Genomic DNA, 12,071 nt, shown 5'->3' on the forward strand with positions numbered 1-12,071 from the left:
TTCATGGGATAGTGGTTACTTCCCCATACATAATGAGGTTTTCCAATGTAATGTGGAAAAACCCTGAACATTCTCCTTTTCTTCCACCTGGAAAAAATACTGATGAAGGTGACCAGGAATATATTTATTCTCAATTGCATACCACAGTAATCCAGGCAAAAGGTAATCTGAATATGATGTAGTGACAATGTTGTATTGTGAGTTTGAAGATCTCCTTGGTTAAACCATTTACCTGTAACCTATATGCAACCTCAAGCCATTCTTTGATACATTTGGTTTGTTGGTTATCATCTGCTGTACAGACTGTGATATTTACACATCTAACTGGCTCTTTACAGTGGAACAGGGCATCTCAAAGATTATAGGGTTACATTTTTGCACCCTGAATCTATAAAGTTCCTGTTCTGTAGTGACAAAGGCTTCAAATCTTTAGGGATGACTAGAGACCTAGACTTTATCAAAACATCTGATTACATGCACAACTTTCTACTCGCAGATCCTTCAGCCTTTCAATCACAAGATCTTCTGAATGAGATAAGTACATCACATTAATGGAGGATCGCTTCTGGGGCACACAGTGGGGACTGCAAGCAAAAAACCAAACAAATCTTTAATTAGTTTTATTTTGGGGGAAATAATCTCAAGGTACTATATTGATCTGAATTTGCCGTACCAAATTATAGAGCTGAAACAAGCAATTACACCAGCTAAAAATCTGGCCTCTAAATTGGTGTAACTCCATCAGTGGCGCTATGCCAGTTATACCTGCTAAGGAGCTGGCCTGAGATTTCTGTTGATACTTCAGGTGCACACATTACTGTACAGGACCTATTTTTAAAAAAATACGGTCTGCCAGTTGGAGAAGCAAGGAAAGTTATGAATTGTTCCCCTGCTCCCTCCCACCCCCCAAAACCCCAAATCACAGTCTGGTGAGTCAGAACTCCCCTCTCCCCCTGGCAGGTTTCTGGCTTGCTCAGCCATGGTCCCCGGCAGCTGAGTCTGGGCAGGGAGTGGAAGCCACCTCCGCATCCTGGCTCTCTCAGGCAGCGGCCAGGAGGGGCTGGCATTAGAAATGGCTCTCCCCTGCCATGCAGAGTGCAGGGCTGGGCAGGCACAGCGTGAGGACAGAGTGCGCTCCCCCACCCCTTGCAGGTAACATGTGGCGGGGAGAGCATGGTGGCCCCTCCTGCCAAGGAGAGTGGTGGAATGTGTGGGGGGGAACACGACATCCCCTTTAGATCATGCCCCTCCCAGTATGGGGAAGCACCAGTTTTCTATGGGGCACTCTCGGAAGAGGGGGCGGGAAGAGGTGGGACAGGGGTGGGGCCTTGGGGGAAAGGATGGAGTGGGGATGGGGTCTGGGTCAGAGCACCACCACCCCAGGAAATCAGGAAGTCGCCTCCTATGTGTGAATTAGAACTGGACCTGAACAAACCCTCTAGATCCACACACCCCAAAATGTGGTCTGAGCCCCCACAAACTTTCAGAAGTTTGTGCCCATTTCTACTATGAATGGCACTTCACTTAAGGATAGCTCACATATGTTTCTTACTACTTTATTTAAAAAAAACTAAAATCCAGTTGCATTGCTGGTTCTTTCCAGCTCTCAGTAATGTTTGTCTGAACACATCAAGTATTTTCTGAATGATCAATATTGAAGCCTGGGTTTTTGAAAAGGAACTATGGGTGTTAGGTGTCCAACTTCAATTAACTTTCAATAGTTGGGCACTTGTCTGTCTTGGGCCCCTTTGAAAATCCCAGCTGGAGGTTAAAGCTATTTCTGGGGCCAGTTAACACTTTTGCTCCCTGTGTTGTGCTACTATTATTCAAGCAGTCTGGTATTTGTAAATGTCATAAGCCCAATTCTTAATTTCAGTGAGACTTGCTTCCACTCAGCAGCTGTAGAATTGGGCTCTGTGTTGTTTTTTATTAAGGATATAGGTATCGATGTCCTATTTAATATATTACCTCATCCAGTTTTCTGTTTTATTTATTACACCCCGCTGTGCTTCAGAGAGCTCTCCAAATTCTTCGTCAGAGCATTCTCCTCTTAAAGAAAAGAGTTAAAAATTTTATTAAAGCAAATGTTTAAAAAAATTATATAATATATAGGTTGGGAAAAAGTGTCTGTACATCTGTGTATAGTGCTTAGATTAGCCACAAATACATAGTTAGTTTTTTAAAAGTCATATTAGATTCTGCTGCAGCTGAATGTATTTCTATATAATGAGATTCAATAATATGATTCAAGGGTTTTAGCCAATATACCAAATGGAGGACATTATTGTCTTACTGAAGTAGGCGTATAAATAGCATTTGTAAGTGCAAGAGAATAACTTTAGAGTAAAGGCTCAAGTACCATCCATCCCTAAAGTCAAATTCTTTCCATTGGACTGACCAGTGACTTGTACCTCATAACCTCCCTCCCTCTCCCCAGATGCCTTGAAGTGGAAGAATTTGCCTCACAAGAATATACATCAGCTGTGTGTCAGTTATGACAAACTATGCTACATTGCTCATATATTGGCCTAGGATTAGATACATAACTCAGACTGATTTAGCTGTTCTTAACAGAAGTGAACCCACTTGGTCTTTTGACTAAGGACAGATAAAACGGGACATCTGACTACATTATGGCTACGTCTACACTACCCGCCGTATCGGGTAGTAGCATTTTTTTAGATCGATTATATATCGTCATCTCATCGCGCATATCGATATCCTCCCGCGCTTCTCTTTTCGATCTCCCACTCCCCACGCGAGCGGCGGGCGGCGCATCGACATGGAGGAGAGCGGACCCGATCCCGAGGCGGAGGCGGGGTCGATATATCGATATAAGATACCGACTTTATTTCGTGTATCTTATTCCGTAAATGCTTATTCTTATATCGATTTTTCCCCTTAGTGTAGACCAGCCCTTAGGTGCTTAAGCATAGTCTGTGATACTCTTTTTAAATCTGAGAGGCAGCTTCTGCTTTTCTTATCTTCCAATATACTTCTGAGAGTGCAATTAATAGGATTAGTATTAGGCCTCATTGATCCCTTTTGCTGCTGCAGGACAATGCATGTGCCTAGGTAAGAGTTTTAACAGATTTACTGCAGAAAAGCAAAGACACGACTGGTATGTCCAGACACTCTATAAAACATGTCACTTTGTGGATAAATATATCTCAGAAATTATGCCTTTTGAGTAAATCATACCATGTACTGTATGTCTTTGTGTTTCAGCTGTACCGTAGGTGGATGCTTTTCTAAAGTCGTTCCAGAACTTCACTGCTGTCAAACCCATGCTGTTACAGTGTTTGGTTTCTAAACACTGACAATCCTACTAAATAGTGAGAGTGGATGGGTCATTACACAAAGTGAAACTATTTCCCCCCCCCCCCCCCCGTGTTTATTTTTCCCCCCTACAGTTCCTCACACCTTCTTCTCAACTGCTGGAAATGGGCCATTTTGATTACCACTACAAAAAGTTTGTTTTTTTTTCCCTTCTCCTGCTGGTAATAGCTCACCATAACAGATCACTGTCATTATAGTGTGTATGGTAACACCCATTGTGTCATGTTCTCTCTCTCTCTCTCTGTGTGTGTGTGTGTGTGTGTGTATAATCTTCCTACTGTATTTTCCACTGCAGGCATCCGATGAAGTGGGTTTTAGCCCACAAAAGCTTATGCTCAAATAAATTTGTTAGTTTCTAAGGTACCACAAGTACTCCTGTTCTTTTTACTAAATAGTGGGTTCATTAAGATATCTATATTTGCACATTTGGTACCACACTGAGAGCAAATTACTGAATTATTGTGACATAAACCAAATCTGAACCCAGTTCTCTCAAGGTGAAAAGATGTATCATTTTCATCCCCAATTCCTACTCTAAATGCCAAAAGTAGCAGGTATATCCAGCAAATGTGCTGCTGGACATACCTGGTACAAACTGACTTTCCAATAATTTGAATGGACTTCCCAGAACCAACAGTTACTGGAACTTTTGCACATTCCTACATCATGGAAGAGATTTAAAAAGTAGCTACTTGCAAAAACTTGTGAAGAAGCCAGGAGGCTCCAGAATCCAGTGGCTCAGTTGCATTGTCTGAAAGTTCACATAGTGTTGGTGAAGGCTGCACTGTTGTAGCCTTGAATCTTCTGGCAAGTTTCTCCTTCTCTCTGTAGCGCAGTGTTGGCATTCTCTGGTGACCTGCTGTTTACTTCCACCATATAGCTCAGTCACCAGGAAGCGATAAGCCACCAGTAAGGGCTCACTCTGGGTGCATCTGTTCAAACAGTACAGGCTCTTAGTCAGAGCTTCATGGAGAACCAAGCTGCCACTGTCATCTGTGAATCGTAGCTGAAAGCCTATGACATCTGAGGTGGTATCATTCAAAATGGCTGAAATGTTAAAGACATCATAACCAGATGGTGGTAGCTCATCTAATGTCAGCACTTTCTCATCTAAGGCTTCGCTTTCTGTGAGATTTCCCTGGACCACGGAGATGCTGTGCACAGTAACATTTACTTTTACTGTCAGCGATTCTGGGTGTAGTGTCTTCCTGAGAAGAACTAATTCTGCAAGTCTCATGGAAGGTGTCAGGTAAGAAATATTAAACCACAGCAATCCTGGAATGCCAAAATCTGGATCTAGGAGAACAATTATTGTACAATTTTATTTCAGGCATGGAACATATAGACAAGAAAGCTGAAGGGGAAATTGAGGCAGTGGTTGTCCTAGCAATTTCAGTGAATGTAATAATTGGAGATATACCAATCTCCTAGAACTGGAAGGGACCTTGAAAGGTCATCAAGTCCAGCCCCCTGCCTTCACTAGCAGGACCAAGTACTGATTTTTGCCCCAGATCCCTAAGTGGCCCCCTCAAGGATTGAACTTACAACCCTGGGTTTAGCAGGTGGGTAGATGGGAGGGCAAGGGGGATGATGAAGGAGAGGATGAGGGCCATTGGTTCTGGAATTTTCTTTCCTCAATAGTTCAACAGAACCCAAGTTTGTTGATATTCAGGGCATTGTGAAAGACCCATTTATGTTTTGCCTCACTAGGAGGCTGATTTGCTGAAAGAGGCGCTTTTGGGAAAGAGCAGGGAGGGGAGATGAGTTTCTTGTTTGAGAGAGAGGACCGAGTTTTGTTGTATCATGAGTTTTGGGTTTTTTTGTTGACATTGTGTCAGTTCAGTTACTTTAAACTGTGATTTTCTTTCTGTGCGCGTACCTAGAAGTTCTCAATAGGTGCATTTTACAGAACCAATTAATTATTGAAGGGTGCTGGAACAGAGTAAAACTATATTATGAAATCCAAGGGCCAGGTACCCCAGTATACTCTGGTTGATTTGCACTGTTCTCATGACAGTAAGTCACCACAAACCTGTTTTAAGGCACTGGAGTGGCTTAAAGTCAGGGTGTACCACTGAATCTGGCCCTACCCTTGTAAAACTTTAAAAATATTGATGCAAAATGTAACTTGAAATAAGAAATCTGTATTTAGTCAGAAACATACTGTGACCTTGAAATCAGTAAATTTCCAGAGGATATTTTATTTCTTTTTAGTAACTTTAGTATGACCTTTGTGAATATTTGTAAACACATCTATTAAAAGAATGGTTTCAAGACACAAATTTGTTTGCATGGGCTTAAGTTTCAACTTGGAGCATGTTTTGTTTGTGTTTAATGGCTGAATTGTACCTCCCTGACACTCAATTGATAAAACAGAAATGTTTACAGGCCTTTAATGAAAGATGGCTTTGCTGTAGTGATCTTACCTTGTTAATGATCTCACTGGTTCAGCCGTTCTGGAGGGAGATGTGCAGCCGGGTTTTGCTGCCAGCTCAGATTTTGGCTTCTTTTATTATAATTTTTTAACAGAGATTTCCAACCATGTCAGTGTATAACTAATTTTTATTTCATTTAAGACAGTACTTTGGATGTCAGCTAAGGTCCCTAGTGGGTTTCACTAAACTCTTATGTCTGTTTTCCCTGCAACTCTCTTGCTCACTAATAGTTTTTCTTCTCTGTTTTATTTCATACACTTATTTGTTTAAGATAAGCTAAGATGGTCTTATTGCTTACAAACTGGATGTTATGGGATCTGTGCCTTAGGTTCCTGAGAACTAGATTCCACACTCGACTATGTGCACATCAGCTCCATCAAGATCAGTACAACTGGCGCACACATCTGCAGGCTTGTTTAGTTTGGCACTAAATAAATCAACTAAATCATCCTAGATGGGGGAGAATATTTGTTTCTTATCTGATTGCCAATTAAAAGTACATAACATAAGAATGGCCCTACAGGGTCAGACCAAAGGTCCACCTAGTCCAGTATCCTGTCTTCCGACAATACCCAGTGCCAGGTAAGGAACAGAACAGGTAATCATCAAGTGATCCATCCCCTGTTTCTCATTCCCAGCTTCTGGCAAACACCATCCCTGCCCATCCTGGCTAATAGCCATTGATGGACCTATCCTCTATGAATTTATCTAGTTCTTTTTTGACCCTGTTATAGTCTTAGCTTTCACAACATCATATAGCGAGGAGTTCCACAGATTAACTGTGCATGAAGAAATGAAGAAATACTTCCGTGTATTTGTTTTAAACCTGCTGCCTATTAATTTCATTTGGTGACCTCTAGTTCTTGTGTTATGAGAAGTAGTAAACAACACTTCCTTATCTAATTTCTCTACACCAGTCATGATTTTATAGACCTCAATCATATCTCCCCTTAGCCATCTCTTTTTCCAAGCTGAAAAGTCCCAGTCTTATTAATCTCTCCTTTCCTGAACCTTTTCTAATTCCAATATATCTTTTTTGAGATGGAGCAACCACATCTGCACACGGTATTCAAGATGTGGGCATACCATGGATTTATATAGAGGCAACATATTTTCTGTCCTATTATCTATCCCTTTCTTAATTATTCACAGCATTCTGTTCACTTTTTTGACTGCTGCTGCACATTGAGTGGACATTTTCAGAGAACTATCCACAATGATGCCAAGATCTCTTTCTTGAGTGGTAACAGCTAATTTAGACCCCATCATTTTATATGTATAGTTGGGATTATGCTTTCCAATGTGCATTACTTTGCATTTATCAACATTAAATAAGTAGGCAGCTTCTTGGTAGTTGGACATGGAAAGTCAAAAGACACATTGCTTAAAATTAGGGCTGTCAATTAATCGCAGTTACCTCATGTGATTAACAAAAATTAATCACAATTAATTGCACTTATAATAGAATAATAGAATACGAATTGAAATTTATTAAATATTTGTGAGTTTTTCTACATTTTCAATATTTATTTCAATGACAACACAGAATACAAAGTGCACAGTGCTCACTTTATATTATTATTTATTAGAAATATATGCACTGTAAAAATGATAAATTAAAGTATTTGTCAGTTCACCTCACACAAGTACAGTAACTCTTCACTTAAAGTCATCCCGGTTAACGTTGCTTTGTTGTTACGTTGCTGATCAATTAGAGAACAATTAAAGTTGCGCAATGCTCCCTTATAACGTTGTTTGGCAGCCACCTACTTTGTCCACTGCTTGCAGAAAGAGCAGCCCGTTGGAGCTAGCTGGTGGGGGCTTGGAACGAGGGTGGACCAGCAGCCCCACATCAGCTCCCCGTTCCCTATGCAGCAGCCGCCCAGCAGGCTATCAATTGCCAGCAGTTCAGCAGACCCTCCCCATACTGTCATGTGCTGTTCCTGCCTTCTGCCTTGGAGCTGCTCCCAGGAGCCTCCTGCTTGCTGTGCAGTGGGGAGGGAAGAAGGGGGCTAATATCAGGGTGTCCCCCTCCCCCATGCTTCTGTCCCCCGCTTACCCCATCTCCATAGAGCGCGGTGGGGAGGAGGGCGGGGATACGACAGCGATCAGGACGGAGGGAGCTTGCTGGGAGCAGCTGCTGTCTCAACTTGCTGATCTACTTAAAAAGGCAATGTACTTAGAGTGAAGTCAGCGTACTTAAAAGGGCAATGCACATTTCTCTCTCACACACACTTACACACACACAGAGTGTGCCTTTCTCTGTCTGCCATGCTGTCTCTCCTCCCTCCATTCGTGCTGCCTTGTAGAGTATGAGGCTACATTAACAATGTGTTAACCCTTGAGGACTCAGCCGAGTTCTAGTTCATCATTTAGCAGTAAGGCATTCCCTGGGAAATATCCCTCCCTCTGACTCCACCACCTCAACCAAGCTTCACAATCATCATCGCTGTGTACAGTATTAAATTGTTTGTTTAAAACTTATACTGTGTATACATATATATAATATAGTCTTTTGTCTGGTGAAAAAAATTTCCCTGGAACCTAACCCTGTATTTACATTAATTCTTATGGGGAAATTGGATTTGCTTAACATCATTTTGCTTAAAGTCGCATTTTTCAGGAACATAACTACAACGTTAAACAAGGAGTTACTGTACTGAAGTGCAGTCTCTATATCATGAAAGTGTAACTTACAAATACAGTTTTTTTTGTTACATAACTGCACTCAAAAACAAAACAATGTAAAACTTTACAGCCTACAAGTCCACTCAGTCCTACTTGTTGTTCTGCCAATCGCTAAGACAAAGAAGTTTGTTTATATTGACAGGAGATGCTGCTGCCTGCTTCTTATTTATGACGTCATTGAAAGTGAGAATGGGCTGAGTGATTGGCTGAACAAGAAGTAGGACTAAGTTTACTTGTAAAAAAGTTTTACATATGTTTTATTTTAATGTAGTTTTTTGTACATAATTCCACATTTGTAAGTTCAACTTTCATGATAAAGAGATTGCACTACAGTAATTGTATGAGGTGAATTGAAAAATACTTTTTTTTGTTTTTTACAATGCAAATATTTGTAATAAAAACTAAAGATAAAATGAGCACTGTACACTTTGTATTCTGTGTTGTAATTGAAATTAATATATTTGAAAATTTAGTAAACATCAAAATATTTAAAATAAGTGGTATTCTATTGTTTAACAGTGTGATTAGTCACAATTAATTTTTTTAATTGCAATTAATTTTTTTAATCGATTGACAGCCCTGCTTAAAATGCATTCTCCTAGGATTGACCCAGTGCACCCTGATCAGGATGGGGATGGACTGTTGGAGTGTTAGTTAACTTCTAGGATACAACAGCAGAAATGGAAGAGATTTTGTGGGAAATAAATAGCTTCAGAGCCCAGTTCTGCTCCTGGTGTGGACAGGACCTTAGCCTTACACTGTAGACACTATGTTCCGCCTCATCCAGCACAAAGGATGTCCTTTTATAGGTCATCAGGGCCCAGTCTAATACCACAGATTAGAAGAAACCCACCCAGTTTCTAGAACTGATGCACTATCTGTACCCAGACTAGTCGGTTTGGCCAGGTCCAACTCTGAAGAGGGCCCACACCAATCACTATGTGGAAGACTGTGGATGTTGTGCGACTCTCCTTGCCAGATAATGCACCTTTTGCTCTCATCCATGTCATTCACCCATCCATGTGGAGGCCCAAGACGTGGCACTGTAAATATCCCATTTCTCTTTCCCCAGGTATGTAATGACTCAGGTTAAGTTCAGATGGTCCCCACCTGTCTTCGATTATTCACCCAGACCTCACGTAGGTAAATGAATGCTGTAGAGGGTGCCTGAAGACCCTTACTGGTTCAGGGCACAATACCCCAGAACAATGAGACACAGGATGCTCAGTGGTGTTTTTAACAGCTGCTCCAAAATGGAGCAGTGCTTGCTGTCTCCTGCCACCCACTGCTGACAACAACATGTGTGCAGGAGACCTGGCGCCTCCCCTACCTCCATGCTAGATGTCCATGCCCTTTTAGGACATTGGCACTTGTAGTGTGGGAGCTAGCCCCACTCCAGCCTACCCTTCAAGATAGCACTATGTTTTTGTTTAGCCCAGGAGGTCAATCCTAATTTAGAGACCCTAGAAGACACTCTCAGCCTGTAAACTGTAACAGGACGCAGGAGCCACAGCCGGGGCTTAAGCCACCCTCCACTCCCTATAGGTTGGAAGTAAGGGACAAGGAGCAGCCAGAGCGAGACTCAGCTAAGGGCCAGCATCCCAACCAGAGCATCCCCCAGTTGATGGCAGGAAGCATCTAGTTCCCCTTCCCAGCACAGGGCAAGCAGCAGCCAGTACCAAGGAATAGTGGTAACCCCAACCACAGACCTTTACTTGGCCCAGGACAAGGAGCAGCCAAATAAGCCCCAGAATTATGTGGACACGGACCCAGGGAGATGCCAGAACCACTCTGAAGCGATTCCTGTATTCCTGAAACTTTTTTTTATGCTGCAACTTTGCCAGGCTTCTGTCTGGTAATCATGCCATTTGTTATCTTTCGTGTAACAAGATTAGATACAGTCATCATGTGTGCAAATTAGGGTGTTAAGTCACTTGCATGAAATCTCCAGACTTCTGAACCATCAACCTTAATAGTTATATTATAAGCAGCAAAGAGTTGTGTGGCACCTTACAGACTAACAGACGTTTTGGAGCATGAACTTTTGTGGGTGAATACCCATTTCGTCGGAGTTATAAACATACACAGGCCATTCTGGTTTCACTGCCCAAGCAGTATGACAAGCACAATGTAAACAGACTGGATAAATGGTGACAAGTAAATTAAATTTTTAAAAACTCATTTTTAAAAATATCAACTGTTATTAGTAATGTGAGTAAGGACTTTTTTTTGCTGTGGTTTGTCTTGGCGATAGTCTTCATAAGACTGACGTGCAGGTAGTTTCAACTGGTGACTGAAGTTTAGTTGGTTGGGAGTTAAGGTAGCTTCTCATTTCTGAACTGCTCTGTCCTCAAAGCAGTCACTTGAAAGAAACTGATCCTTTTTATTTAACTCTGGCCTAGGAGACTGCATAGAGATCTCTCAAAACAAATGCTGCGTGTGATAAAATGTATAAAGCAGATATTGAAATGGTAAAGTAATAGGTTTATAAAAGCAATGTCATTAATGATAAGAAAAAAAAAAGAAAATCTATTAGATAACCTGTTTTTAAAAGGAAAGCATTTCAAACTGGCAATAGTTTTTCCGCTTAGGAATTGTTTATCATGGTAATGTTTAAAGTTATTCAAGATATGATGTAAATCACAAATAAATAGTGGTCAGTTTCCTACCTTGGATGCTTCTGAAACTCTGCACAAGAGTCCCCTCGCTGTTTAAGGCTGGTGGGTTTCGTAGATGATAGACTAACTTCATGTAGTGGTGAGGCTTGGTCCTGAGAGGTATGGATAACTTATTGATATGTAGCATTTCCAGGATGGCCTTGCTTAACTGTTCATCTGTTCCCCAGATAAGCTGGCATTTCCCTGCCCCTGGGAAGTGAGAACAAAACATCAACAGCAATCCACAGATGAGTCCTAAAAACAGAGAAACAATGCTCATGGTGGGTCTGTGAGTAAACAAAATTTTAGAGGAAAAAAAAGAATGTAGCCTTTTGCTGGCTCCTGGTGTTTTGTCTTCTAGCTATAATTGCAGAGGGGTAATAATACTCAGCCAGAAAACTGCCGTTAATTAGTTGCAAGGACTTGGTGCCATTGGCACCGTCCTGAAAACTAATTACTGGTAAACAGAAAGCCCTAGAAGACTTCATTCCGAGGATGTGTATTTACTACATACACACATTACCTCTCTTTCTTTCTCCCTGGTTTGTTGGGACAAAAGCATTTTGTATGTCGTGAAGGTGATGTATAGAATTCTTGTTTCTGTTTTTTTAAATACAGTTTTGTTCATTTAGATTAAGTGACTCGTTGTTATGGAAACAGAAGTCCCTTAATCTATTCACAGGCCGTTTGTGGCAACGGTAGCAGTAATGCATGCTTTCCCACACTCCCTGCACGAATGCCATTAACCTTGACTTGGAAAGACCACCCGCTGCACACATAAGAGGTGGTTTATTCTGCATTCCACCTCAGTCCCATGTCTTTAGTGAGCACAAACTGCCACTTGTCCTAAATCCCTCCAGAATATTATGCATTGTTTGTACAGCTAGCTGCTACCCACTGGGGGTCAGAACCTCAGACCACTCAATCGATTTCACTTTGCACTAGAGCTGGG

At 41.5% G+C, this 12,071-nt stretch overlaps 1 protein-coding gene across 1 annotated transcript; it reads right to left on the reverse strand.

Moving 5' to 3' along the window:
• Nucleotides 1–281: 281 nt before the first annotated feature.
• LOC120407444 (growth/differentiation factor 3-like) lies at nt 282–11,399 on the reverse strand. The gene is made up of 4 exons (XM_039543079.1): nt 11,132–11,399; nt 4,032–4,635; nt 1,969–2,049; nt 282–584 (listed from the first exon to the last, which is right to left on the reverse strand). The coding sequence occupies exons 1-4, from the start codon at nt 11,397–11,399 to the stop codon at nt 458–460; spliced, it is 1,080 nt and encodes a 359-aa protein (XP_039399013.1). The 3' UTR covers nt 282–457.
• Between the last annotated feature and the right edge of the window lie 672 nt (nt 11,400–12,071).

This window comes from Mauremys reevesii, linkage group 6 (assembly GCF_016161935.1).
Source record: "Mauremys reevesii isolate NIE-2019 linkage group 6, ASM1616193v1, whole genome shotgun sequence".
NCBI lineage: Eukaryota > Metazoa > Chordata > Testudines > Geoemydidae > Mauremys > Mauremys reevesii.